General features: G+C 41.6%; 1 protein-coding gene across 1 annotated transcript in view; it reads right to left on the minus strand.

Annotated features, from left to right (window-relative positions):
- The window catches only part of LOC149280607 (anthrax toxin receptor 1-like), a 62620-nt gene extending 48707 nt beyond the window's left edge, over positions 1-13913 (minus strand). Inside the window, exons 1-4 of the mRNA XM_089500363.1 lie at positions 13795-13913; positions 7874-7945; positions 3251-3322; positions 816-897 (exon numbers count right to left, since the gene is read on the minus strand). Coding sequence (XP_089356489.1) covers positions 816-897; positions 3251-3322; positions 7874-7945; positions 13795-13913 — 345 coding nt within the window. The remainder of the gene's footprint in view (positions 1-815; positions 898-3250; positions 3323-7873; positions 7946-13794) is intronic.
- Between the last annotated feature and the right edge of the window lie 922 nt (positions 13914-14835).

Genomic DNA, 14835 nt, shown 5'->3' on the forward strand with positions numbered 1-14835 from the left:
AGCACGTGTCTGTTACTTAACATTTTAATTCCTATGGAAGCAGTACTTTGTTTTTCACACATTTCCATTTTGTCTTTATTTTTGTTGAATAAATCATGACACAATGTAATATGTCATGTGTTGTTTATCTGAGGTTGTATTATGTCATGATATGTAAAACTATATAATTCAAAGAGGGTGTGCTTTCTGTTTCACATGACTATATTTTAAGGACAAGTTACAAATTGCTACGTTAAGGCAAATTGTGTATAACAAAACATGATATAATGGTACAAATCCATATATATAATAATAAATCCATGATTAAAAGTGAAGAGCACCTAGTGATAAATTACACATTACCCCAAGTATATATTGGAAGCACTGTGCTTACAATATATACTTCCATTGGGTGAAGCAGCTGAACACAAGCTATAAGCGTGATGCCAAGCGTCAAGTGAAGTGGTTGTAAAGCACACTGTCGCTGGACTCTGAAGCAGTGAAGCATGTTCTCTAGACTGATTAATTATTCTTCACTTGGAAGCCTGATGGACAAATCTGAGTCAAATCAGGACAATACTACCTAGGAGCATGCATAATGCCTACTGTCAATTTTAGTGTGGGATGGAAAATAGTCAAAGGCTGTTTTTCAGGGATTTGGAATAGTACACTTAGTTCCAATGAAGGAAAATGCTAATGCTAGAGTATAGAAATACAATTTAGACAATTGTATGCATCCAACTTTGCAACATAAGTTTAATATTAAATTTAAATGAACATGCATATATTTTGTTACCTTAGAAATTATAATATAAAGACACATTCTATATACAAACCTTTTTAAACCCTTCATGCATAAATGTATCACCTCCAGGAACCTCTGAACTCAGGATCTGAAGGCCACGACGGATTTTCTCTCTGATGAAACGGCAAATGGACTAAATGTTTAAACCAACAAATACAATCAAAAGTTTGTCATCATCTATGTAACAGTGAAACAATGTCTTAGCATGCTGTGAAGAGATGTTATATTGCTAACTGCATTATGAGAAGCTAAGTAACTCAAATAACGATTACAACAAATTCACATATAAGCTACTATATCAAGCAGCAAAGTTTGGAGTGGATGTAACTAATATCTACAGCAGCCGTCCCCAACCTTTTTGGCACCAGGGACCGGTTTTGTGGAAGACAATTTTTCCACAGACCGCGGGCAGGGTGTCTTGGGTTTGATTCAAGTGCATTACATTTATTGTGCATTTTACGTCTATCATTATTAAATTTAAAATATAATGAAATATATTTGCAACTTCCTTGGTTGTCCCTGTCCATCCATAAAAAGCACATAAAATTGTGCCACCCTGCCACCCCAGATATGCCACTCTGCTCCCCTGGTATGCTTTGTGCCCACCCAGATATGACACTCTGCTCCCCTAGATATGCCACTCTGCCCCTGGTATGCTTTTTGCCCCCCCCCCCGCAAAAGGACATATCATAACCTTAAGACCTTATGTAATACTATTAATAAAAATATTAAAAGTACAGGTCCCTGTCACGTTAACCCTTTAAGGCTGAGGACTCATGGGGGCATATTTGAGTTGGGGAGGGGGGGACTGGTGGATTCCTGGGGAGACTCCTTACCCACCTGCTGGCCCTTCTTATGTCTAAGTAACCCTGTGCACCCCAATGCCCACCGAGAAACCCCGTCTGGTCTGCCGGAACCAGACTCCCATGGACTAGCCAGCTATGGGGGCTCTACAAACCAGGAAATGCTCAATGTGGCTGACCAGGACCTAGCTGCAAATTCATGGATCTATGTGGCAGCTAGGAACCATGTCGATGCCCTGCGACAATTGGAAGTGTCTTTACGGACGCCCTTTGCCCCACCATGTAGCTCTTTTTTACCCCTGCTGAATTTGTTTTCCCACTACCAAAGACATGATCAGTCTATAATTAAAAATTTTTTTGTTATAAAGTTATAAGTTGAATTCCATTTTACTCAGTGAAATAAGTATTTCACCCCTTTGCGAAACATGTGAATTAGTATTTACTAGTAAGAAAAAATAAATCTCATAGGGTAGTCTTATATTCAGGCTTTCTTTTTTTCCTAAATTAATATTAAAACGAGTGAGAATGAGTGAGAAAATGAAATAATGTGTGGATGAATTGTGTGAGAGTATGAATGACTATGTGGATGAATTGTCTAAATGAGTCAGCGTATGAATTAATGAATTTGTAAAAATGAATTTATGAATGTGTAAATGATTTGTGTGAATGAGTGAGAGAATAAATTATTGTGTAAATGAATTACGTGAGTGAAAGTGTGAATTAGTGAGTGATAAAAGTGTTTGTGTGTATCATAGATGTATAATTGATTTCTGGAAAGGCAAAGATGGAACAAGCAGAGTTTTTGAGCCTTGGGCACCAAGATGACACAGGCAGGGTGTTTATGGGACAAAGATGGCAAGTCCTATGCGTGCATCTTAACACTGTTGCTTCCTCACAGCCGGGTTAAATGAAAAAGAAAAACTGCATATCCTGGGCGTCGGGCGGTTCTAATTGCGCATCCCTGTGCTAAACCCCGATTATAAGCCACACCCCCACTTTAAAGACTCAAAGTGGGGGGGGGGGAGTGCAGCCTATATTCGAGCAAATATGGTATAAACCGTATTTGCTCGATTATAAGATAAGGTTTTTTTTTTGTTTTTTTTTAGAGCAAATGCTTCTACCTGAGGAGAGTTCACCGCAGCGGTGTGGGGAATTCTACTCTCTGGCAGCCGGGGAAGGTCTACGCGATGCGTGTAGACAACACCCGCTGCTACTGGCACTTTCACCGTACTCGGTGATAGACGCCCGGTGTAAGTGCCGGCAGCAGCTGAGGTTACCAGACGGGAGACAGGAGGATCCAGGTCCCCTGGATCTTAGTCTCATAGTCAGACGTCATTTGAGGTCTGATTAGAAGACAACCCTGATTATAAGAAGAGGGGTATTTTTCAGAGCATTTTCTCTGAAAAAAACCCTTGTCTTATAATCGAGCAAATACTGTATTCATATTGCTTTTATATATTGACACTTATAGGAGGTGTTGTATTTGTTCACATCATTTTAGTGTCACATTTTAATTATAGTTATTGTTATTTGTTTAAATGCAGAAAACAGACTGCCTTTAGTTTTAATTGCCTCCATACAAACATTAATAACTACTCTGCATTACTTTTTGATGAATGGATAGAATGACAATGCATGCATTGTGATAATGTGTTGCTGTTACCTGTCTTCAGTCAACTTCATGATGGTTGTTGCACGAGATGAGAAGACAATGAAAGACATCCTCAGCATGGGACTGTACAAAGCCCAAAAAGAGACAGAGCAGCCCAGAAGAGAACAGAATACAAAAAAAACAGGTTATTATTGTGAAAACATCATTGTTTAAGATGATTGATAATACAGATAATTACATGTATAAAACATTTTACACTATAGCAGTGAAAGGAGGCAGATAGATTCAGTGATATGATTTCTGACTCTGCATAGAGCGTTTTTCGACACAAAGAACAATGGATCATTTGTATCAGCACTAGAAATACACACTCTGTTATGCTCAATGATGACCTTAAATTAAAGGATATGTTCCACAAATATTACATTATCTTTCTTCTCAACAGGCAGGTAGGACCAGGCATCACTGGGGCTGCACAGACGTCTATGCGGCCCGTCAGCCGCCTAACTTGGACCCGCAACTTACCAGTGTGGAGCTCGCACACTATGCAAGGAAACTCTTACCGCACAGTGTGCGGGCACCCCCTGATGAATGACACCCTGGACAGACTGCCCCTTGCACCCCTTTAAGTACGCTACTGCATAAATAGCTACAAAGTCCACCAAGTTAAACGTTAAAAGTACTAACATTTGTTGATCCTGTCAGCTTACAAAAACTTTGAACTTGGTGGCAGATATGAACCATTCAGACCACCTAGCCTGCCCTTTACTTCTGCTGTAAAGACTCAAACCTTAAAGCGGTTCTTGGCCTTGTCTTCAAGATAGACATACGTATGTCCCATACTATTATTATTATCCTTTATTTATATAGCGCCAACAGTTTACGCAGCGCTTAATACAATACATAAATTCAAGGGATATGACAAGACAAGAATTGACAGACTAAGACAAACCGATACATTTGGTGGAGAGAGCCCTGCTCGCAAGCTTACAATCTAGAGGGAAATAGGGTGACAAACATAAGGCATAGAGAAAGGGTGAGAGGTATTGTGGGGGTTGTATCGATGACAAGGAAGTTCTAGCAGGTAAGATGGTATGCTTCTCTGAAGAAGTGGGTTTTTAGATGTTTCTTGAAAGTTGGGAGGGAGGGAGAATGCTGAAGGTTCCTTGGGAGTAGATTCCAGAGATATGGGGCAGCTCGAGTGAAATCTTGTAGACGGGAAAAGGAAGAGGTGATGAGTGAGGAGGAGAGCCTTAGCCCATGGGAGGAACGTAGGGATCGAGTAGGAGAGTATTTGCTAATGAGGTCAGAAATGTACGGAGGAGCAGTATTATGGATGGCCTTATATGTCAGTACCAGGATCTTAAATTTAATTCTAAAGGTAATTGGGAGCCAGTGGAGGGTTTCACAGAGGGGGGAAACAGAAGAGGAGCGACGTGCAAGGAAGATGAGCCTAGCAGCGGCATTTAGGATAGACTGTAGAGGAGAGAGTCGAGACAGTGGAGTACCAACCAGAAGAGTGTTGCAGTAGTCAAGACGGGAAATGATAAGGGAATGAACCAGGGTTTTTGTGGATTCTTGGGTGAGGAATGGGCGGAAACGAGAGATGTTTTTTAGGTGCAAGCGGCAGGATTTGGCGAGGGACTGAATGTGAGGGATGAAGGAAAGGTTTGAGTCAAGGATGACCCCAAGGCATCGGGCCTGGTTAGTAGGAGAGATAGTCGTGTTAATGGTGATAGAGAATTCAGGTAGTGGAGTGGAGATGGAGGGAGGGAAGATAATGAGTTCAGTTTTAGAAAGATTAAGTTTCAGGTAGTGTTGTGACATCCATGAAGAAATAGCAGACAAGCAATTGGTAATACAGGACAGGAGAGATGGAGAGAGATCAGGAGAAGACAGGTAGATTTGGGTATCATCTGCCTATCGGTGATACTGGAGTCCAGGAGAGAGCTGTATCTCGAATGCCTATAGAAGCAAGTGAGTCTAGAAGAAGGTGGTGATCAACAGTATCGAAAGCAGCAGAGAGATCCAGTAGAATTAGAATAGAGTAGTGACCTTTTGCTTTGGCAGAGAGCAAGTCATTGGAGACTTTTGTTAGAGCTGTTTCAGTAGAGTGAATGGGTTTGAAACCAGACTGTAGAGGGTCAAGGAGGGAATTAGAGGAGAGGAAGTTAATGAGGCGGTCGTTCAAGCAGCTTAGAGATAAAAGGAAGCAGAGAGATAGGGCGGTAGTTAGTCAAACAGACGGGATCTGAGGAAGGATTCTTTAGAATTGGTGTGATTAGCGCATGCTTGAAGGCAGATGGTACAGTTCCAGATGATAGAGAAAGATTAAATAGGTGGGTAAGTGATGGACCAAGGGATGGATATAGAGACTTTGTGAGGTGTGAAGGGATGGGGTCGAGGGGACAGGTTGTTGGGTGAGAGGAAGAAAGAAGAGTGGCTCTCTCTTCTTCGGTTGTAGGGGAAAAGGCAGTTAGCATAGAAGGAGTGGAGAGAGTGGTGTAGGAGGGAGTTGTAAGGAAGAGAGGTCTTTTCTAATAGTCTCGATCTTCTCTTTGAAGTGGGTAGCAAGATCTTGGGCAGTGAGAGAGGTTTGTGGTGTGGGTGTGGAGGGACAGAGAAGGGAGTTGAAAGTAGAAAAAAGGCATCGTGGGTTGGAAGAAAGAGGATATGAGAGTGGAGAAGTAGAGCTGTTTGGTGAGAGAGAGGGCAGAGTTGTAGGTGTGGAGCATGAATTTATAGTGATTAAAGTCTTCGCTGGATTTGGATTTTCTGAAGTAATGCTCAGCCGTGCGGCAGCATTTCTGAAGAAACCGTGTGGTTTTGGTATGCCATGGTTGGCGTTTAAATTGTCGGGGGTAACTTGTAGTAATTGGAGCTATGGTGTCGAGGGATGAAGCAAGTGTGTTGTTATAAAAAGAGGCTGCTGTGTCTGGGCAAGAAAGGGTTAACATGGAAGGTAAGAGAGGTTCAAGTGAGGCTGACAGTTGGGTAATGGTATTGTCTGGTAATGGCCTACAAGTATGAGGTGAGCGCTTTACGTATGTCTCTATCTCTACCACTTCTCCTGGGAGGATGTTCAACTTATTCACAATGACCTTACTACCGTATTTGCTCGATTATAAGACAAGGTTTTTTCCAGAGCAAATGCTCTGAAAAATACCACTCGTCTTATAATCGAGGTCGTCTTCTAATCAGACCTCTTTCTGCTGGGGCCATGCTGCTTACCGGGCTTTGATTGCGAGCAGCGTCTCTGCTTCTAGCAGCAGGAGAACAGGAAGCTAGCAGCGTCCTCACATAACTCTACCTCCCCCCTCCTTCCTCTGGGGGCGGGGCCAGAGAAGTTGCTCGCACAGCCGGGCCCCTGCAGAAGTCTTTGAGTGAGAGATCTGCAGTTCAGGTAAGGGGGTGGGGGAGGGTTTTTGTGATTAATGTGTGAAGTATGTGTGATTAATGGAATGAATGAGTATTTAAATGTTTGTGAATGAGTGTGTGTGTGATAGCATGGATGTGTAAGGGGGGTGGTGGTGGTAGCATGGCATAGGGAGGCTGTACTCACACTCCTATCATCCCCAGGTTCCAGCAGCATGTACTGGCTGCCTTGGCTTGATAGGAGTGTGATTGCTGTTAGCAGTTATATATATATATATATTATATATATCTCCAGAAATGCATTTTAACCCCCTATATGCCACTCAGCCCCATGATATGCCTTTTAACCCCTATATGCCAGAGTGGCATATGGGGTATAAGGCATTTCTGGAGGCAGAGTGGCATATAGGGGTTAAAAGGCATATCATGGGGCACAGTGGCATATAGGAGGGTATAAGACATTTCTGGAGGCAGAGTGGCATATAGAGGGTTAAAAGGCACATCATGGGACAGAGTGGCAAATAGGGGGGTATAAGGCATTTTGGGGGCAGATGTGCATAACTGGGGGGGGCAGGTTGGCAAACAAAAGGAAATAAAAAAATATATATTTTTCTCAATCATAGCTTTTATTAAATATGAAAAAATAGTTTACATGACTTAATATTTACTAGTAAAACTTTTCCTATAGGGTAGTCTTATATTCAGGCTTTTTGTTTTTTTCCTAAATTAATATTTTGATTTTGGGGGGGTCGTCTTATAACCGAGCAAATATGGTAATTTAAAACCTCCTTACCTTATATCCAACCTCTGATCCTCTAGTTTTAGATTATAACCTTTTATTCTACGTGGGGGGGGGATTCTTCTTCTGACTCCAAAGGCTTTTCCCCCCTTGACTATTGCCCTGACAGTCAAAAAAAAACCCCAAAACAAACAAAGCAACTATAATTTGCTTGACTAAACAGGTCAACTGTGCTATGCGTTATTCTTTGCAACCTGTGAAGATGTACATAGAAGAGGCCCTGTCTTTCTTCAGATATAGTAAAAGCAGTTAAGTTGTAAAAAAAAACAAAACGTGGCCAAGTGAGGATTCGGGTCTTGACCCGGAGAACCGGAGAAGCAGTACTCATCCGGCAATCGCCGGGTCAAACCCGGAGAATTTCCAGGTATGCTCAGAAAACTGAATCAACAACCACTATAAAACATGGTAAATCACACAATTTGAGTTTCAAAATGGTATTTATTTTGAAATAATTTCTTTTTTATTTGTAACCACAAAAACAATTTGCAAGCAATACATACCTTATGAATTTTTCTGCAAGACTTTCCACAAATGTGTAGATTTCAATCCAATGGTTTTTAACACTGCCAGACCTGTAAAGGTATAAAAGTGTTAGATGCCATCACCCACCGATCCAGGTCTGGATAAACCAAATGTTTACCTCACACAGACTTAATTGCAAAGCCCCATTGTATCATGTATCATGACCACAGCGTTTAACATAATGAAATAAAAAAGTGCTATGATTTCAGAATTACTATTTAACCCCTTAGTGACAAGACTGTTTCTTACTCGTAGTACATTTTGGGACAATGGCTCTTCTAACATTTTTCAGTGTTGCACCCACACACATTATATATTGTTTTTTTCAGGACAAACAGGGCTTTTTTATATACCATTATTTTTATCATATCATCTAATTTACTATACAAGAAAATGATAAAATATGGTGATTTCTTGTTAAAAAGTTACTCATCTGCAAAAGCTAATGTAAAAACCTGCTAAATAGATTCTACTATTTGTCCTGAGTTTATAAATACCCAATATTTTTATGCTTTTTTCTGTACTTTATGGGGCAATAAGTACCAGTAGCGTTTTGCTATTTCAAAACCATTTTTTCCCCAGAGCTGGTCATTCTGCCCCATGGGTAAATTGTATTGGCCATATTTGAAGCCGGCCAATACAATTTACCCCATCAAACCATATATTTTTGAAAACTAGACACCCCGAGGTATTTCAAATGCTGGTATTTTAACCCTTTCCACACCCTTCCCTTTTTTTCAGACACGCGTTATAAATCAGGTATTTATTTACCGGTCCTGGTATTGTGTGTGTGTGAGCATGGATGTGTAATTGTGTGTGTGTGTGTGTGTGTGTGCGCATGTAAGCATGGATGTGTAATTGTGTGTGTGAGCATGGATGTGTAATTGTATGTGCCTGTGATCATGGATGCGTAATTGTGTGTGTGTGTGACCTTAGATGTGTAATTGTGTGTGTGAGCATGGATGTGTTATTGTGTGTGCGTGTGATCATGGATGCTTAATTGTGTGTGTATGAGCATGGATGTTTAATTGTGTAATGGTGTGTGTGTGAGCATGGATGTCAGGGCCCGGGTAATCATGTTGGGTAGGAGCCTCATTGAAGGGGATACTTGGGCTTCTGTCTGCACACGGCCATGCATGTTAACAGAAGGATAAGACAGACAGGCACAAAGGAATACAACACAGGCAGAATTCCAGGTAATGCTATGTATTGTATATTATGGCAGGACAAGCAAATACAGGTTAAACAGTCTCTTGGCAAGAAAACGGATGTATGGCAGGAAGCCCACTGGACAGGGCACAAGGCAGGAAGCCCACTGGACAGGGCACAAGGCAGGAAGCCCACTGGACAGGGCACAAGGCAGGAAGCCCACTGGACAGGGCACAAGGCAGGATCAGGTAATTCAGGAAGCCAAACAGCAAGTCAGGAATCAGGTACACAGGGCCAGAGCAAAACGGTCCACCAACTTCAATGCAAAGGCACCTAACAAACAGGGGAGTGTCCAGATATAGGCCTGGTCATTAGGTCAGGTGTGGTAATGGCATTAGGCTTCAGGTGGGGGAGACCAAACACAGATGAACATAAATAAATACATAGTGAACGAAGGGTTAAACTTTAACTATCCTGCAGTCAGGACAGAATCCCGACACAGCCCCCCATTTAAGGAGCGGCCACTGGACGTGAGAAGCCTGACAATTATATTTGTATGCAAGTAATAAACAAACCGACTGAGAACCGAGCAGAAACGCAAAATGAACGTGCCTTTTTCTTCTTCTTCTTCGCTCTTTTTTGTAAGGCTTGTTTGTAGATTTCCAGGTCTTCCTTTCTTATAATGTTGCCATTGGAGGTAATGACACAATCAAAGGAAAGGTCATCTGCGGTGCAATTGTGGGTCAAATCAGAACTGGATGCTGGAAAAATAGACGAGATGGTATGATTCAGTGCTTTCTCTTTCCATGTACCAGGGGTCACGTAGCTACCCTGTACCCAAGGCACCACTGAGGGCAGCTCAGTATGGGAAGCACTGATGGAAGGCCCTTTCATACCCAGAGATAGAATAGGGTCATTAATCTTTGTTACCAGTTCATTGGAGATATTAGGGGCTATGGTAGTCTCTGGTGTATCACGCTTTGCTGAGACAGGAGTGATAGGGGTTGAACATGGTTGAACATAAAACTTCAGGAAGTTCATCCATATGGGAGTAGTTTACATTATGTCACGTCCTACCCAGGCTGCAGAGCTGCATATCTCGCTCTTGTTTCAGTTTCCCTGTTTTGCTTCAATCCATTCCTGGATTTCCTTTTGCGCTGTTCTGATCTCCCATTCCTTGCTTCTGCTTCAGCTCTTTGCTTTTGCTTTGTATCCTTTATAAGGTGCGCCCCTCCCGTGTATTCTGTTTGTCTCAGTCTCAGGTATTTCTCAGTGCTATGTGTTTGGGGTGTTTCGTATCTTTGTTTGCAGGGATTAGCGTTAGGACCCACCGTCATTGGAGTACTTTGGCGTAGTGGTGGGCTAAGCATACTATGGCCATAAGATGTGACGGAATCTCCAATAGTTATCAAACAGTCCTAGGCTAGTTTCTGTATTTTTGTGTATCAGTCTGTCCCTTATCCTCGGTAGAGGGATGTCCTGTCCTGTTCATGTCTTGTGCCCTGTATCATATATCTTGTCTATTATGTTTCTTGCCTGGTCTCCCTATCCCTTGCTTGTTATGTTTCTTCTATAACCTCTGCTTAGCTTCCACACTCCCAGCCTGCAGCATCCTGCACATGAGTCTTGTGTAATGTCTCATGCCTGTTCCAGGGAGCCTCCAGGATTTAACTTCGTTCTGGACTACATCCGCTGCTATATCTGGGTGCTGGTGTGTGGCTGCACAACCCTAGATGCTCATCACCCGTGTGAGTGCAGTCGTCCCGCACCAGGCCCTGTCCTGAGACTCTGCTACTGCATACTGAACTCCTGAACTCCATCTTTGGGTGCGCTGGGTCATTACAGTCGTCCGTATGGACCCAGTTTCCTGACACATTATTACAGACTGAAGAATGATAGGAGTTGTAGTCCATCACAGAAGAGTCATCAGGCTCCAGCTGGACATCCACCAGTGTTTGAGAAGCATTAGGAATCACAGAGGTTGGTAGATACTCCATGGGTTTACTATCCTGTAGAATAAAGCTACTTCCCCTTTTAGGAGAGCTCTGTGCCTGTTACATAGATTGTTCCATCGGTTCAGACGATCAGGATCAGGTAACTCAGGAAGCCAAATAGCAAGTCAGGAATCAGGTACACAGGGCCAGAGCAAAGTGGTCCACCAACTTCAATGCAAAGGCACCTAACAAACAGGGGAGTGTCCAGATATAGGCCTGGTCATCAGGTCAGGTGTGGTAATGGCTTCAGGTGTGGGAGAAAGATAGAGCATCACCAAACACAGCTGAACATAAATAAATACATAGTGAATGAAGGGTTAAACAAAGTATGACGTAAAATAAGTGAAACATCTACATTATGGTGACTATGATCTTGGAAAAACTGGTCAATACAATACTAGCAGAAAGGTGTCTAAGGGCCATAAATAATGTTTGAACATTATTTTTATTATTATCATCAAATTCCAAAGCCCTGTACAACATAAGCAATGTTTGGAAAAAAATCCATCATCTTGTAAAGTCCAGGGAAATAAGCAGTTATGCTTCATGATTTGGCCCTGGAAATGGAACAAAAGTGTTCAATTTGTGGTATTGTGAGTGTACTTACATGGGAAATACTTTTGGTTTTTTACTTAAAGTCTAAATAGCATGGCAAAGCAAGTACACCATCTATGAAGAAGATATTAGAACAGTCAGTTTTCAAAAATGGCATTTAATAGTAATAGATTGAAGCAGCCAAATATATATATTTGGAAAGCCAGGAGATATTTATGTAAACCAAAAGCAACATTTTTAATAGTTCTCAGATCACTTGGATTTATCAAACGCCAATTAACATGTTTTAAAAACCTTCGCTTGTGATTAAGGTAAACGCAAATAACATGAAAATAACCTGAGATGCATTAAAAACTGTGTGACTGAAGAGTTAATAGAAATGAAAATGTTTATAAATGTGATATTAAGATCGGAGAGCTTGTATATGTAATGCTGGACACGGCCAAAGACTTGCCTGGGGAGTTAAACTCTGAATGTGTAAAGGAAGAAACACGTAAAAAATGTAAGTTTCTTCACATGAAATGACTTGCAGTGTTTACAAGAATGAAGAGAACTGTTAATCTGGAAAGTCCTTACACATGAATAAGAAACGTGAGTTTAGCTGTACTTGTGAGTTCTCTGTGCAAATAAACGACTTGTGAAGTTTTGACACGTGAGGTTTGTAAAGATTTGTTAACATTTAAAAGACAATTGTGACATTCGTAATATCTGTATGTATTGTTTATGCTGTGGAAATTTTAACCCCTTAAGGACAATGGGCGGTCCTTAAACCAATGGGTTTAAGGACCGCCCATTGTCCTTAAGGGGTTAAAATTTCCACAGCATAAACAATACATACAGATATTGAAAACAATGCATTTTGAGCCCGTACATGTACGAGCTTTGTCATTAAGGGGTTAACACATGTAAAGGTGCCTTGTGGAGTTAGTTGTGTTATTGGCAAGATGTAGATGAACGGAACAGCCTTCCAGGAGAAGTGGTAGACGTGCATACAGTGCGTGAATGAAAACATGGATGGGGCAGGCAGGCAGGCAGGCGCAAGACTATCATGGATATAAGAAAGCACCAAGGATCACGAGGTTTCTGTTTTTTTACAGCAGGACAGATGTGCAAATTTGATTGGTTAAATTGTTCTCATTTTTTTTTTTTTTTGTTTTTTATGTCATGTTCAACCTTTGTAAGGGACCCTCAAAAACGTATTCAGATTTTGGGGGGGCTACTCTGCTATTCCATAGGATGCAGAAAATCGACATTGTAATGAGGATCTAAGCAAACATAATGAGTTAAAGAAAGGGAACACGGAAAGGCACAGCAGAAGAGAATTTACTTGCATCACCTTCCCAAATTAGCCACATTCCGGGACAAACGTAACAATCTCCTACAAAAACTAGGCACAGAGGCTCTGCGATATTTCAGTGATCGGCATTAGAACAGTCTAACCTTTTATGAATACAAAGTTGTGTAGTGTGTGTGGTGTTGAGTTGCTGCTTTCCTGTTTGTTGTAAGTTCGGGGTTTTGGAGTCGCATGTAAAGTACACACATCCACCGCACAGCTGCTGACGCAGCATCATGTAACCAACCCAGGAATCTAACAAAGAAAGTTTTATTCATCCCGTCACTGACAGGGAGAAACGAATCCAGTAAGGCCCGTTGACTCAGTGAGAAGGAATTAGAATACCCATTTAAAAACTAACCCCGCAAGGAATACAGTATAACTGAGCCAGATTTAAACCAATGAGAGGGTTATGACTGCAAGGGTGAGTTGTTATTTGCACACTACCGGGGTCACAACAGGATAAATCACATACGAGTATTTTTCCTGATCGTGTCTCAGTCAGCCGTGTCTGAAAGGCATTTCTTTTTAAACCAAAATAGCTTTTCACTTGAATATTTTTTTTTGTCTTATTCTGTAGCAATCAACAACCCTTTGTTCGCCACCCTCTTCTTAGTACAATAGTCGCTGGTTTACTCAATATTTCTGATTTCACCGTGAATTTTCCCTGCCTCCTTTATCTCACTGAAAAGTTGTCTCGTCTGGCTTATTACATTCTCCCGCAATTTCTACCCGATATCCGAGTCCCTCACCATCATGCCGTCTCTCAAATTCCCCATATCTTTCAGACATTTGCACATTATATGCACACTGTCGCCCTTTGGCATACTGTCCAGTTGCATTTCGCACCCCTTTTTCTGGCACTCACTTGTCCAGGATGAAGTATAGGTCAAATGCCCCATGGCAGGAGCGCTGCTCCTCTGTTCCCTGGGCCCGGCACCGCAGGGTCAAGAAGGCCACCAGGACTAGCAGGCTGATCTCCTTCATGGCCCGGTGTCTCCTCTTGTTTCCTCCTCAGCCAGGACTGAGGAAAGGACGAGGAGGAGAAGAAACTGCAGCCAGGGGTGGGAGAAAATGATCCAAGAGGAAGGGGATGTGAGGGAGGAGGGGATGGAATGATCCGACTGCCCAAACCCCATGGGGTTTAGGAAGAGGAAAGAGGAGATATTTAACCATTTCACTTCCAGAGCTGGCAATGCGGTCACATTACCTAAGTATACTGCTGACTTTTTTTCAGGGAACTCGAACATTAATTAACCACGGGGTTTTAGAAGGGCTCCTTCCTAAAAGTAAAACTAGCACGTCACTAAGACTACTATGGGTTTGGAAATATAACAAAATACTTAACATTGTCATGTCCACAAAGCAAAAAAAAAAAAACACACTTCCGTGTGCCCATCAATAGCATTTCAGTATTAGAATACCGGAAAAGATTGTATTTATTGCTTGCTGCTGGTAACACGTGTAAATGGATCAAAATGTAATTCTCTGTGTTCCTCTGGGCTAAAGAGAGAAATGCAAACTTGGTTTTGTTACCAAGAAAATCTAAGAATAGAGACATATATACATTATATATATAATGTCTCTGTTTTTAGATTTTCTTGGTAACAAAATGCTAAATAAAGAAAATCCTACATGTGAAACTATATATATATATATATATATATATATATATATATATATATATATATATATATATATATATATATATATATATATATCCCTATCGTATTGGCTCGAATATAGGCCGCGCCCTTAAAGTTTGGTGCTATTTTAGAGTTGTCTCTATCGCCGGGGCTTCTATGACAGAGAAGCACCGCTGGAGGTGCCGGCAGCAGAGGTTGTCTACGTGCATCGCCGCAGCCGGTGAACGTCTGCACGATATGCGTAGACAACCTCCACTGCCGAC

This window comes from Sceloporus occidentalis, unplaced genomic scaffold, assembly GCF_023333645.1.
Source record: "Sceloporus occidentalis isolate IW3139 unplaced genomic scaffold, rSceOcc1.0.p SCAF_152, whole genome shotgun sequence".
NCBI lineage: Eukaryota > Metazoa > Chordata > Lepidosauria > Squamata > Phrynosomatidae > Sceloporus > Sceloporus occidentalis.